Genomic DNA, 13,960 nt, shown 5'->3' on the forward strand with positions numbered 1-13,960 from the left:
AAGTGGCTGCACACATTGGTGTTTGTGTGTACATACTGTATATCTTACTAGTGTGCTGGACAATATAAACCTGTGACAATTAGCAGTGCATTACTGTCAATCTGAAGTCACTTTTATTACTGCTATATTTGTGGCTAGTGTAATTTTAGTCTTCACGGTGTGTTTTTGGCTGCATGAAGGAGACAAATAGCTCTACAGCAGCATGAATCTTGTGACCTATACCAGGCGGGTAAGCGTCATCTCCATCACAAGCGAAGTGTGGAAGTAACCTTGTAAAGCTAACAAAAGAGTAATAAGGAAGCCAGTTTGTAGAATGCTAGTCACACAGAGATTCTGACAGCAGGAATTGAGATTTAACAGATATGCAGACAGCAAAGTCAATTAATCACAAAGTAATATATTAATGGAAATGTTACTGTGAGATAAAATCACAATCTCTGATCTTTAATTATTATCTAACTACATGCCTGTCAGATGCAGGCAGACGCATTTCAGAAGAGCATGAAGAACAGACATGCTCTTAGTGAAAGATCACCGGGTAGACACACAGAACACAGCGCGTTGAGAAAAGCTGTATATGTTGAGACGCATAAAACACTAACAATGGAAGTGATGCTCCATTTTTACAGAGTGTAAAACCAATTGACCTCAGAAATACTTCATAACAATCAGGACTTTGTTCATATCTGACACATGCTTATGTTCTGACATGATCTTTCATTGACTAACAATTTCACTTTAATTAAGGTTCAATATGAATTGTGAAACAGTGCCATCTTTTGGCCCTGACCCTAGAGCACAAACCGCAGAAATACAAACACATTCATGGATTATACATTAATGCATTATTACTGTTTTTACAGCACTGATATGGAGCAGAAAATGAGCAATAATTCAAAGCAGAAACATTAATACTGTAAAAATATATACTGAGTCTATTTAGAACCTTAGAAATCTTGAAAAAAAAATCAAATGTAAATTAGTCAAAAGACGAAAAATCTAAATACTGAAACTTGGCTCATCAATAAATATTTAAAGGAAGGGAATGAACAGTAATTAGAATTTATCATAAAAAAAATGCATATTAAAAGGAACTGAAAAAACTGAATAGACTTTAAGCATGAAAATCCCATATACAAGTTGAAGATATTCTATATCAACATGACACGTTCTTTCCAAAAGCAATACAGGATCTGACACAAAAGAATGGAAAGCGTGGTAAAAATGTCCACTTACACTAGAGAGACGATGTCACCACGCTGAACTTCATAATTCCGAACACTCCATCGGTTCAAAAGTACTACATCTGATTCATTATAATCACCAGGATTCAGGGAAGGCTGAAAATGAAGAACACTGTATGTAATAAATATTTTCTTGGTCTCGTCTCCGGTTTAATATATTGTACACATAAAAAGGTGGAACAAATATATCACAAGTGTAAACAAAAACAAAAAAAAGTAAGCTATTAAACAGGAATATATATATATATATATATATATATATTTTATATTATATACACACACATGGTAATAACAAAAGCACACACCAACAACTATTCAGCTGATGTGGATACCTCGCTTCAAAAAATAAAAAAAATAAAGTTAAATGGCTGAATATTTTATTTTACTTAACTGCACAAAAAATAAAATAGAATGTAAGTAAGTTTTATGTATATAGCGCACTTTCTCCAATAGGAATCAAGGTGTTTTACAGACATTAAAATAACAATGCACATACTGTAATACAAAGGGTTATCAGTACAAGGAACAGGCAACAATGGCAGTACAGATATACATCACACGTGCAGATATGCACAAGACGCATTCTAATAAGGGACACGAACATGGGGAACATATTTACCGAGCTGTGCAGTACCCAGGCAGCCATTCAGCGGCGCCACATGGTGATTGCACAGCCAGATAGGTAGCCAGTAACGGTAAATATAGATCATATATAGGTACTTGTTTCCTAGCACGGCATCCACTAAGCTATTTGCTTAGTGGGCTATTCTGCGTAGTGAAATTGTATCGCATCGCATGGGCCATTGCGATCGCATGCGATGCGATCTAGTGGTGTACAAAATAAAAAAAATTGCATCGCATGCCGCTATAATGGCCCATGCGATGTGATTTCCCTATGGTGCCGTACGTAGAAAATCTGGGCGCCGTGCTAGAAATCTGGGCGCCATGCTAGAAATATATATATTATTTATACTAGATGTGCACTAATGAGGGACAGAGACATGGGGGACACATAATTACTGAGCTGTGCAGTCCCCAGGCAGCCATTCAGCGGCGTCACATGGTGATTGCACCAGCCAGCACCCTACATATAGAACACAAAAGAACAGTACAGGGTACACAGAACTAGACATAACACAATTAAAGCACAATTCTTAGTACACAATACAGCTCAGATAGAAGGAAGTGAACGAGAAAAGATGCAGGTATAGATTGTAGAGTAAGAGAGTTGTAGTTGAAATACAAGAAGAGTGCTGTGAAAACAGGAGGGAGGAGGGCTTATAAGAATGGGTTTAACAGTCATTCCCAAACCGGACACTGTGGCACCACAAAGTGTTGGAGGACTTTGAAGGATGCCACAAGTTGGTGATCAAGTACAAAATCATTTATGGTTATTGTAACAGGCAAAACCAGTGCTGGTGGCTGCCAATATTATTATCGGTGATGGACAGGTTTGTACGTCTGTTTGTCCACCATCACCACACTGTAGAAAGAAAGATTGTGAATTTGAAACAACAGCGCTCAAGGTGACAATATGTAAAAAATGAACAATACTTATGCTCATATAGGTACTGGATTAACTGGTTTCACAGGGTATAGTACCAAGTAGTAACGTGATCTGGTTCTCCCCTAATAATGAAACAGGGGAGACACAATACAACAAAAGATAGTGCAGATCAATTGGATAAAAGATATTTAATACAATAATTGCACTTACAATAAAGTGACTTTGGTAAAAGCACAAGACAAGTGATCCTTTTGGGGCAAAACAGCAGACAGATGGATAAAAGTCCTCAGGTCCTGGGTTCCCTGCTTCCGGAAACAGACAGCCACAGTCCTTTGGGTCCACAACGCACAGCCCTTCACGATCCACTTAGTCCAGAATAAAACGAAGTAGCACGATCCTATATTGGCAAGACATCTAGACAGCTTAAAACCAGGACATCAGAACACATTTATAATATTCGCAAAAAACATGTAAACCACACTGTGTCAGAGCACTTTAGAATTAAGCATAATGCAAACGAATGTCATATTAAACAGTTTTGTGGCATCCAAATAGTTCTACCCAAAGTTCGCTCAAATGACCTTGCAAAGCGCCTCTCCAGAACGGAGATGCGTTGGATACATCGCCTTGGGACACAAGTCCCAAAAGGTTTAAATACTGAGTTCGAGTTGAAGCCCTTTCTTTCTTAATATTGCACTTTACCCCCTTTTCCTCTATGTTGGTGGTGGTAATATTGTGGATCAGCGCATATTTTAATTGTTTTTTATTTCTTCTACAGATTTTATTGAAGACACCGTATTTTAACCACATTTCTCCTGCTGTAAATGATATCCGACTTCCGTCTGAATAAACCCGTTATTTTTGGCATCTCTTTATCTTGGAACGCATATAGCGCCTTGTGAAATGAATGACACGCAGATACTTCCGGTATTTGCGTTGTTTCTGTGAAGGTTAATACCTTCCATTGAAGCCTCCTTTCACCCTATGTTGCTGGGAACCTTGTTCCCAAGGAGCTGGCAACGGGGGATGTGAATACAGGAGGTTCCGTCTGTTCGCGTCATTAGCGGTGACGCACTTCCGTTCATCTGGAACGCATATCCGGTATATGGAACGCACCGCCATATTGTTTTCACCCGGAAGTCGGAAATCACACGCCGATTAGCGGCGATTGTGTACAGCTGTATATAGGTATATATACTTGGACTTGGACATTATTTCAGTACGCTGCTGATGAAGGACATTGTTCCGAAACGCGTCTAGCGTGCTACTTCGTTTTATTCTGGACTAAGTGGATCGTGAAGGGCTGTGCGTTGTGGACCCAAAGGACTGTGGCTGTCTGTTTCCGGAAGCAGGGAACCCAGGACCTGAGGACTTTTATCCATCTGTCTGCTGTTTTGCCCCAAAAGGATCACTTGTCTTGTGCTTTTACCAAAGTCACTTTATTGTAAGTGCAATTATTGTATTAAATATCTTTTATCCAATTGATCTGCACTATCTTTTGTTGTATTGTGTCTCCCCTGTTTCATTATTAGGGGAGAACCAGATCACGTTACTACTTGGTACTATACCCTGTGAAACCAGTTAATCCAGTACCTATATGAGCATAAGTATTGTTCATTTTTTACATATTGTCACCTTGTGCGCTGTTGTTTCAAATTCACAATCTTTCTTTCTACATTGTCCTATTGTCAGTAGTTACGGGTGTTATTCTACTGTGTGAATTTGTTTATAGCTGCACGAGGTACTTTATTGCGCACCGTTTGGTTGATACTCTTTTGTATTCACCATCACCACACCAAACATACTGTAAGGAGGATATAAGCACAATTTAATTTAATAATGAGTTTTTCAATAAAAACACTTATCCTAGGGGTGCCAAGAAGAAATTATTTATATTTTATGGGGTAGTGCCCCAAGTTTGTAAACTACTAGTTTAGAAGACAACTATTGAAACATTTTACAAACTAAGTTGTAGCTCAAAATATAAAATCAGATTTTGGTAACTACCAGTAAATCTGTTTCTCTGAATCGACAGGGGCCCCGGAGCATCACTAAAATTCTAGACTGGCTCCTCTGCTCTAATGCCAGCCTCCAGTTAGGAAATTGAGAAATAAGGAGATGGAGAACACCAAACAAACTTTAACAGAACAATAAAAGGCAGGTGACAACAGCAGGGAGAGTATTTTCTCCATCATTAGTGTTACCGCTAAGCTTCTTTTAAAGAATGCCACAGCCTGCCCGTTTTTTAAACTTCTAAATGCCCATCAGCTGCACCCCTACATGCTGACATGCTGCTGTGAACTGTATCAGCGGGGGTCATCTCTTTCAGCATCCCCCACCGCTGAACTCTTCTGCTGAGACCCACCTGCCAGGTCATTTATCCACCTCTGTCGGGCTGAGGCAGAACATGCAACCACAGCCCTATTCATAACTCGGTGCTGTAGGAAGAACAAAAAGGAGGTTGAATCCAGATAACACCCTGAAGAAAAGTTTGTATTTTCGTTGGAGACGAATGGCTGATCTTACAGATGTTCTGCAACATTGTGTTTAACAGGGGAACGTATTCTTTGGGTTGGGATGAGTGAGGATTTTTGAAAATTTACAATCCAACCGTGACTTGTGAGAGTTTGGTATGTCAAAAGAGCATGTTCTTGTAGAAAAAAAAAGCAGACTGCCTCGATGAGCAAGTCGTCCAAATAAAGGATGATAGTCACCCACATTCAGCCTGAGGATTGCAATCATGATGGACAGGACTTGTGAAAATTCAGGGTGCTGAAGACAACCAAAACGGAAGTGATCCTGACCCACGACGACACCATGAACTCTTCTGGTTCTAGGGATGCTATGATGGTATGCTGTGTAAAGATTAATTGTCCCTATAGATTGTAAGCTTGCACCAGGGCCATCTAACCTTCAAGTCTGTCTGTCGTTACCCAGTTTGTTTGATCACTGTCTACCATTGTAAAGCGCAACGGAATCTGCTGCGATATATAACAAACTGTAAATAAATAAATAAAATGGACTTCAAAGTTCAGGTTGGGCCCAACGAATCCATCCTGTTTTGGCACTACAAAAAGATTGGAGTTATTTAATAACCCCGTCTCCTTTCTAGAACGGTAACAGGGACAATTAACCAAGCATCTAGCAATGTTTGGATTGGTTGGAGCAAGGCAGATCTCTTCTCTTGGTAGCCCTGTTGTGAAAAACCGACAAGGAGGAGGGTGGTAAACTGAAGCTTGTATCCCACCAAAGTCAACTGACTGATCCAAGGGTCCACAGTTCAGCTGTCTCACTGCCCCTGAAAATCCAAAAGATGGGCACCCACCCTAGGCCTTCCTAGGAAGGCAGGGAGATAGTTATGCCACCAGCTTTGGATCCTGATGGGCAGGGGGCTGTGCAAGAGTTCATCCCTGGCTTCCTCTAATATGAGCAAGCAGTCCTCTTCCATAAAAGGACTACTGTGGCTGAAAGGATTGAAAAGACAGGCCTGTATATTGGCGATGCGCTGGAGGAGGGAACGAAGACTACAGAAAAGCAACTTGCCTGTATAATCTATTTAGCAAGATCCAGGCTGAACAAGATATCACCCATAAATGGCAAGGCTTTAACTGCTCTTTTAGACCACATCTGCTTGCCAAGATATCAGTCACAGGGCTCTGCATGCCGCAACAGCAGTAACCAAGATCCTTGGAGAAATTAGTGTGAGGTCTTAACTGCATCACCTAAAAACAAAGACTTCTTAATATGTGCCTCTAACAGATGGAGATCCTGTCTCGGTGCTCAAGTATCCAAAACATCAATAAGCTGCTCTGCCTTTTGTCCAAACTATGGCCCTCCAGCTGTTGCGAAACTACACATCCCAGCATGAATTGCAATAGTTTTTTTTTTTAACTGATATATTTTATTCAATTTAACATTTAATATACAGTTTACAATGTTCAAGCGTATCAATAGAAACATATACATAGTTCGAAATATTCAGCTTTACAGTTTTATAGTTTGCATAGAACATTGTGACATTTTTCAGAACATTGGAATTTCTATTTTTAACTCAAAATTAGTTACAAATCTTAAAATTATGAAATGACATTAAAACAAGACAAACAAAAAAAAAAAAAAAGTAATAATTGCCCGGAAGATTTTATATATATATTTATATACATATCATATAAAGAAGAAAAACAGAACAAAACACAGTTAAGTGTTTCGGTACTTGTTTCCTAGCACGGCCACAACGATTTAGATCGTTGTGGTCGTAAGATAAAAAATCGGATCGATCGCATCGCATGCGATTTGGTCGCATACGATGCGACCGATCCGACCGACCGATTTTTCACCCGATTTTTTTTTTTTTTCACCAGATTTGTTTCAATTGCCCCCCCAAATGTTACTAAGTGGGCTAGACCCCACGATAGACGTCAACCCGAAGCGTGGCGAGCGCAGCGAGCCCGCGAGGGGCGGCGGTGCGCGTCCTCCGACCTTTTCATTCCCCTACTATCCACTAGGGCGTGGAGTGAGAATAGAATAGTGTGGCGAGCGCAGCGAGCCACCGAGCCCGAAGCGTGGCGAGCGCAGCGAGCCCCGCGAGGGGACGCGTCTAACTTCACAGGTATACGCGTCCCCTCGCGGGGCTCGCTGCGCTCGCCACGCTTCGGGCTCGGTGGCTCGCTGCGCTCGCCACACTATTCTATTCTCACTCCACGCCCTAGTGGATAGTAGGGGAATGAAAAGGTCGGAGGACGCGCACCGCCGCCCCTCGCGGGCTCGCTGCGCTCGCCACGCTTCGGGTTGACGTCTATCGTGGGGTCATGGCGGGCACATAAAAAATGTGAAATGGGTCATATTGGGCCATTTCACCTTTTTTATCATTTTACCCTATGTGAGATGGACTTAATCAAGTCCATCTCATCTTGTGCCATTATAATGGCACAAGACCGACGCGATCCTCCCGATTTCAATGTTAAAAGATTTTTTAACATTGAAGTCTATGGAAAAATCGGGTCAATCGGTCGGTCGCATCGCGGCCGATTTTAATTGGTCGCGACCGACCGATTGACCCGATTTCTGTCATTCAAAGTGAAAAAATTGTAAAAAATCGGCCACATCGTGAGGATCGTGTCCCTTAATTAAGAGCCACGATCACTCACGATTGTGGCCGTTCTAGGAAACAAGTACCAGTGTTTCCCTTAACCCATCTATCCTTATTTACAGAGGACAATAGTTTTAGCTTTCCCTAATAGCAAAACTATGGCAAGGCATGATGGGACTTGTAGTTTCACAACAGCTTGAGGGCCATATTTTGGACATGCCTGATCTAAGCAGAAACAATGGAGGGACATGTAGCTGAGCTCCAGCTGCCATATAAATGTCTTTAAGGGTCATTTCCAGTTTTCTGTCAGACGGATCTTTGAGTGAAGATGCCCTAGGAACAGGTGAGGTCACCTTTTTATATCATCAGAGGCATCGACTCATCAGATAGAGGAGCTGCCGGTAAAGGCCTCTTGTCTAACAGTCGGAGTCCCGGGGACTGTATGTATGGAGACCACTAAACTTTCCATTGGTCTAGTGCGTTTGAATGCCCATGCCTGGACAGACATTTCTATAGTGTTTATACCTGTGCGATTACAATAATTCAATGTATTTCCTACTTTCATCAACATATGCATGATGTTAACACATTATAAACCTATTCCAATATTACTTGAAACTATTCAGGGATGGAGAAAAAAAAAATTCTAAAATTAAAGAATTAACAGTATAATAATTTATGAGCTATGGTAACACTTTTTGCTAAAACATTGCTATATTTACTCAAAAAATCTGAACACTTTAGTTGAACAGCTGCTGTTTATATTTGACTTATTGTCACATAATAATTTGCTTTTTTTTCCCATTAATAACATCTTGTTACTTGAAGAGACTAGACGACTGATCTCTCAAGAGACAGCATACGTATTTGGAAAGTAGATTAAAACGGATACCTCTTTTGCAATATGTAAAATGAATGAAGTTATTCAGATCTATGCTCCCCGCTGATTTGTGGATATCAGGGTCTACTAGGCGACTCTGCACAAAGATATTCACAGCAGTGCTAAATCAATCAAGGCAGCAAAAACTAAGAAACTAGGTTACTATACAGGTATGCTCCATCTTGTAAAATGATAAACATTCTGATTGGCTACTACTAAAGTTAGACTTTAATTACTAGAGAAGTTCAACAACAAGATGTAGTTACATCATTTAAAAAAATGTCCTGTCCTTTTTTGACAGAACTTTTAATTTCAAACACAGCAAGAGGCTAGATAATGAGAGCACAACACTGCTGGTAGTCTATGAGGTTTATTACAAATCAAACTTTCTCAGATCACACAGAGATATCTTGAAGTTAAAACTATTGAGTATCCGATGGTTGTATACTGCATATCAGTAAAAGGCAACATGCTGCTTATACGCCCACCATATTTTAAGAGTTCCATATAAATAATTCCAATATACAAGAGTGTGTTCAAGTAATCTGCTGGGTTTGCTTCTTCCAGCTAGGAAAAATATAATCTATTCAAGAAAAAACTCCTCTATAACGAACTTTAACCCCTTGGGTGGTATGCCCGGAAATTTTCCGGGCTCAGCTGCGCTGCCGCAGCAGGGTGTCCCGGAATATTTCCGGGCATACCACAAATATGAAATAGGTACGCGCCAGTGGTGTCCATGTGTGCACCACTGCCACACCATCTCTTGAGCTCCCGTCACATCCCCGAGCCCCCCCCCCCCCAATCACCTGTGCTCCGGCGATCGTACTAACCCCTGCCGCTCCCCCAGCCGCCTGTCATTTTGCAGCAGTGATGTAGGTGGCAGGCTTGGGAGCACTCAGGCGCCCGAGTAATCCCCAGCCATAGCAAAAGTCCCCTAGCCTGCTGCCTGTGTGATGATTGACAGGCGGCTGGGGAGCTCCGGCGTACTAACGCCGGAGTGAAGGTTAGGGGGTGGTGGCTCCTAATGATCTGTGGTGGGTTTTGCTTGGCCAGGAGAAACCTGCCCTGGTAGGTTTGTCCTGCCCCAGCAAAACCCACCACTCAAGGTGTTAAAGACTAAAATAAATATACATACTGTAGATCTCCGAATATAGCTACTGTATCTACCACAATCGCTGGAGAGGCAATGGCTAGCATCAGCCAGATTTACACACTATTTTGTAGTGTGTTTTGACTAACATTTATTAGAATACAAAGATAATAGAAAAACATTTTCAAGTTTTTATTTTTTTATTGAAGTCACTGCAGTCAATAACAAAGGATGCAAAACTTACAAATGCATAGGCCTAAATTAAAGTTTGTTGTATAAAGACCTACAAGCTAACATGCATGTAAACGAGACATACAGAGAAAAATGTAAAAATATAGGAAGAAGAAAAAAGGGAAACCACCAGAGAAGATATTCAAATCCTAACTTTTCGCAAGTTAACACAATCAACTACTGTGACCTAAGTATAAAGGAGAATCTTTAAAAGAGGGGCCAAGGCAACCAGACAACACTAAACTCCTTTTTAGTAGAAGGTCCAGATGATAGATAGATAGATAGATAGATAGATAGATAGATAGATAGATAGATAGATAGATAGATAGATAGATAGATAGATAGGAGTCTGGTGAACAATTCAATGTGTATCACAGATCCCTGAAAGCAGAAGTTTGATCACACTCACTACCTGACACTCTGCACTCACATCATCTCTGCAAAGCTAAGGTATCAGGGGACATCACCTGTCCAATCTGACAGCAGAAGTGTTTTTCTCTCCAATTAGCAGTTAACCTGGCACTCTCATTTGACACTAATCTGCTGAATTGACCACTATACCCTACTGGAGGCAGGACTAAGATAAACCAGTGAGGGGCCAGGCCAGTAATCAGAGAGGAGACTCCTGGTGAATAGCTGGTATGGTATAGCAGTGTAAGTAACCGGACAGCAGATGCTTAGGAACCACCTACTGCAGAAGATGCTATAAAAGAAAAGCTTACAAAAAAAATGCCCAAATGATACATTAAAACACAAAAAGGAGGCTAGATGTACATCGACATATCTCTAAATGTTGGTACTGCTGCTTCCAGCTTTACCTCAGTAAAGAGGGAAACCTACCAGCACCTAAGTTATCAAGGAGTTGGATGCACCTGTTAAAATTTAAAAAAAATAGCAGCCTTAAAAAGACAGGTCAACAAACCCTGCTGGGTATGAGGCTCCAAAGCGAATGGATTCTCACTGCACCTATGCCAACACAGGTACATACATGGAAAAGGCTTCAATTGCACAGCAGTATCGGAATTAAACCATGCTGACTGGCTAAGGTTTGCCTTCTCTGATGAGTCACTTTTTCTCCTTCAACGGGTAGACTTTGGCATGTCAGGCAAGAAACATCACAGAACATCCTGCAACCATTGCCGTTAAAACACAAGCTGTGTGATGCACTGCAGTCAGCATGGCTCCTAGCCAATATTTATTGAGGAAAGAGAGAATGTCACTAAAGTGGTGCTCCTAGCCAGTCTAGCTGCTGCATTTGCTGCCCTGGAATCAAAAACCTGGGTGCCTTTGTAGGCAGTAGATAGTGGTAGAGATGTGACCCACTCTGGGTGAAGCATCACACGGCACTCCAAGGATTTTCAAGTGAATTCAAAATGGTATTTATTGCAATAAATACCATTTTGAATTCACTTGAAAATCCTTGGAGTGCCGTGTGATGCTTCACCCCGAGTGGGTCACATCTCTACCACTATATATATATACATATATATATATGTGTGGTTTTATCACTGTTGTATATCCCTGAGGACAGGCCACGTGCCCGAAACATGTCGGATGATTGATTAAATTTTTCACTTTTGCAACAAATCCGGGAGTGCCGCCTGATTCCTACCCCTACATTAGGACTTTGCATCCACGCTGGATGGCACCGGGTCAGTAATCGATTGCATCATCCCCTACTGGAGTGCCGGCTCACCCCACCACTATATTATATATATATATATATATATATATATATATATATATATATATATAAAACTTCACTAATTGTGTGTCAGCAGCATTACCCCTTTTCCCGTGGGCCAGACGTACTCCAGCCATTCAGTCCTGTATACAGTGTGGTAACGCAAATGATTTGTTTATATTTGCCTGAATAATGCAGTAAATTAAGGGTGCTGGCCAATAGGACACCCGGAGCAAGCGAGCGGCCAGCAGTGTCGGACGTAACTCGTCCATCATTTGCTGTAGCTACAGCTTTGCCCGGAGCCGTGTGACGTCGGGTGGGAGGTAACACCGTCCACTCCGACAGTTGCTATGGCAATCCTGAGACGCCGTAAGACCCAGGTAATGCGGAAACGCACTACAGGATATGACGTGTGCTTGTCACGCCGCGACTTCCGGGTGTGGAGACAGACAGCCGGGAATCGGGAGCTGGGAATAGCAGGTGATTCACAGGTGAGGCATGGTGTAGTTTAATTTTGGCGGGCATCCCATCCCCTACATATACACAGGTTAGCTTAGTATGCTGTATGCCCTTGAGGAAGGAGGTAGCACTCCGAAACAGCTGTCGGGCAGACCTAGCTCATGGGTAGGGATATGCTGCTTGGATTTCCATTTACAGCTCCCTCTGAAAATTCTGATGAGTATCCATGAATAACTATTGAATATGCTAAACCTGTGATCGAATTGATGTCTTTTTCTCACTAAAGAAAAACTTTTTTGATATTTACTAAACGGTGGTGTGCTGGTTCGTTTGTCCTTGCTTGGATAAAGATTGTGGCTATATGAAAATGTATGCTCTAGCACCTGCATCATTTAACACTTAAGTGTGCGGTTTCTCTACTCTATGATAGATATATATATATATATATATTAGAAGATGGGTGAAGCGGCACTCCGCTGACTTTGCACAAATAACTTGAAAAGACACTGTGCCCCCCATTTAAATGCCTGGTAGGTCCCCGGGGTATATAGATGCTGGGATACGGCGGCACTCGTACGAAGGAGGAGACCAGACAACCAAGGTCACTATCCAGTTGTCTGGTCTCCTTCTTCGTACGTGTGCCGCCGTCACCCAGTGTATGTGTATATATATATATATATATATATATATATATATATATATATATATATATATATATATATATATATATATATATATATATATATATATATATATATATATATATATATATACACACACACACACACACACACACATATATATATATATATACACATATATACACACACACGTGTTGCCTTTAAACAAATTGTTGTATAGAATCAGCCCAGCTACTGCAATACATCGGATATTACATTTGACCCAACTTGTTCAAGCATGAAGTTCAAACAGCCACAGTAATCATTGCTGTGAATAAAGGTTACTGAAAGAATTTGCTTGGAGACTTTCATTGATTAACTTAGATTTGTATTTCTTTTTTGGTATTTACAACACACACACTACATTGTAATTAGTTATCTGTATTTTACATATTAATGTTTAGTCTGTTTCCCAAGTGTACACATCAGAAACACAAGTACAAAAGTGGGATTAGAAAGCAAATGTATTGCTTATTATATTTCCTTAATGAGGTTTATAAATCTTAACTGAACACTTAGAAATTACCTTTACAACTATGCAATAGTTCCCAAATAGGCATACGGTAATAGCATGAATAATTACCTTCGATATATTCAGTCACCTCTGCAACACCTTACCTTTACTGATCTGATCAGGAGAATACAAGAATAAGATACCATACCAGTTGGATCATAATTGCAAGTATTCTAAAGTTTATTTGCACGGACACATATATTTGTACAAAGTAATAGAAGCATGCCCCTCCCTTCAGGGGTATGGTCTTACAGGAAATTCATACAAATTCATATATGACCCTCCCCAATGGGTAGGGATTTCAAGCCAAATATTGGTTCAGACATGATCTGCGTAGCAAGCGTGCACTTCCATTTTGTAACAAAGGAGTGGACTTCCAGCAAGCGTGGTTACCCTAGACCTCCCATATTCCTGCCCACTAATGCGGTTTGTCTGGAAAGTACCTTTTTTCCTTACATGGTTCGAAATCTGGTTGTAGCTGACTCTGTGGTTCTTCTCAGACAGTTGACCTGTGTCTGGACATACAGTACTTCCTCAAACCTGGGTGTAACGCCTTATGTTTTAGCAAACACTGCAGAAGCC

The 13,960-nt window shown here is 40.9% G+C and overlaps 1 protein-coding gene across 8 annotated transcripts in view; it reads right to left on the bottom strand.

Annotated features, from left to right (window-relative positions):
• Nucleotides 1–13,960, bottom strand: part of IMMP2L (inner mitochondrial membrane peptidase subunit 2) — a 990,168-nt gene that overhangs the window by 948,637 nt on the left and 27,571 nt on the right. For 7 of the 8 annotated variants that reach the window (XM_083182733.1, XM_083182736.1, XM_083182738.1 and 4 more), the window contains exon 3: nucleotides 1,237–1,340. In XM_083182733.1, coding sequence (XP_083038859.1) covers nucleotides 1,237–1,340 — 104 coding nt within the window. Of the gene's footprint in view, nucleotides 1–1,236; nucleotides 1,344–13,960 lie in introns of those variants that run through there. The other variant, XM_083182732.1, reaches the window with a different exon arrangement.

The sequence above is a fragment of the Crinia signifera genome, chromosome 4 (genome assembly GCF_055691185.1).
Source record: "Crinia signifera chromosome 4, ASM5569118v1, whole genome shotgun sequence".
Taxonomy (NCBI): Eukaryota; Metazoa; Chordata; class Amphibia; order Anura; family Myobatrachidae; genus Crinia; species Crinia signifera.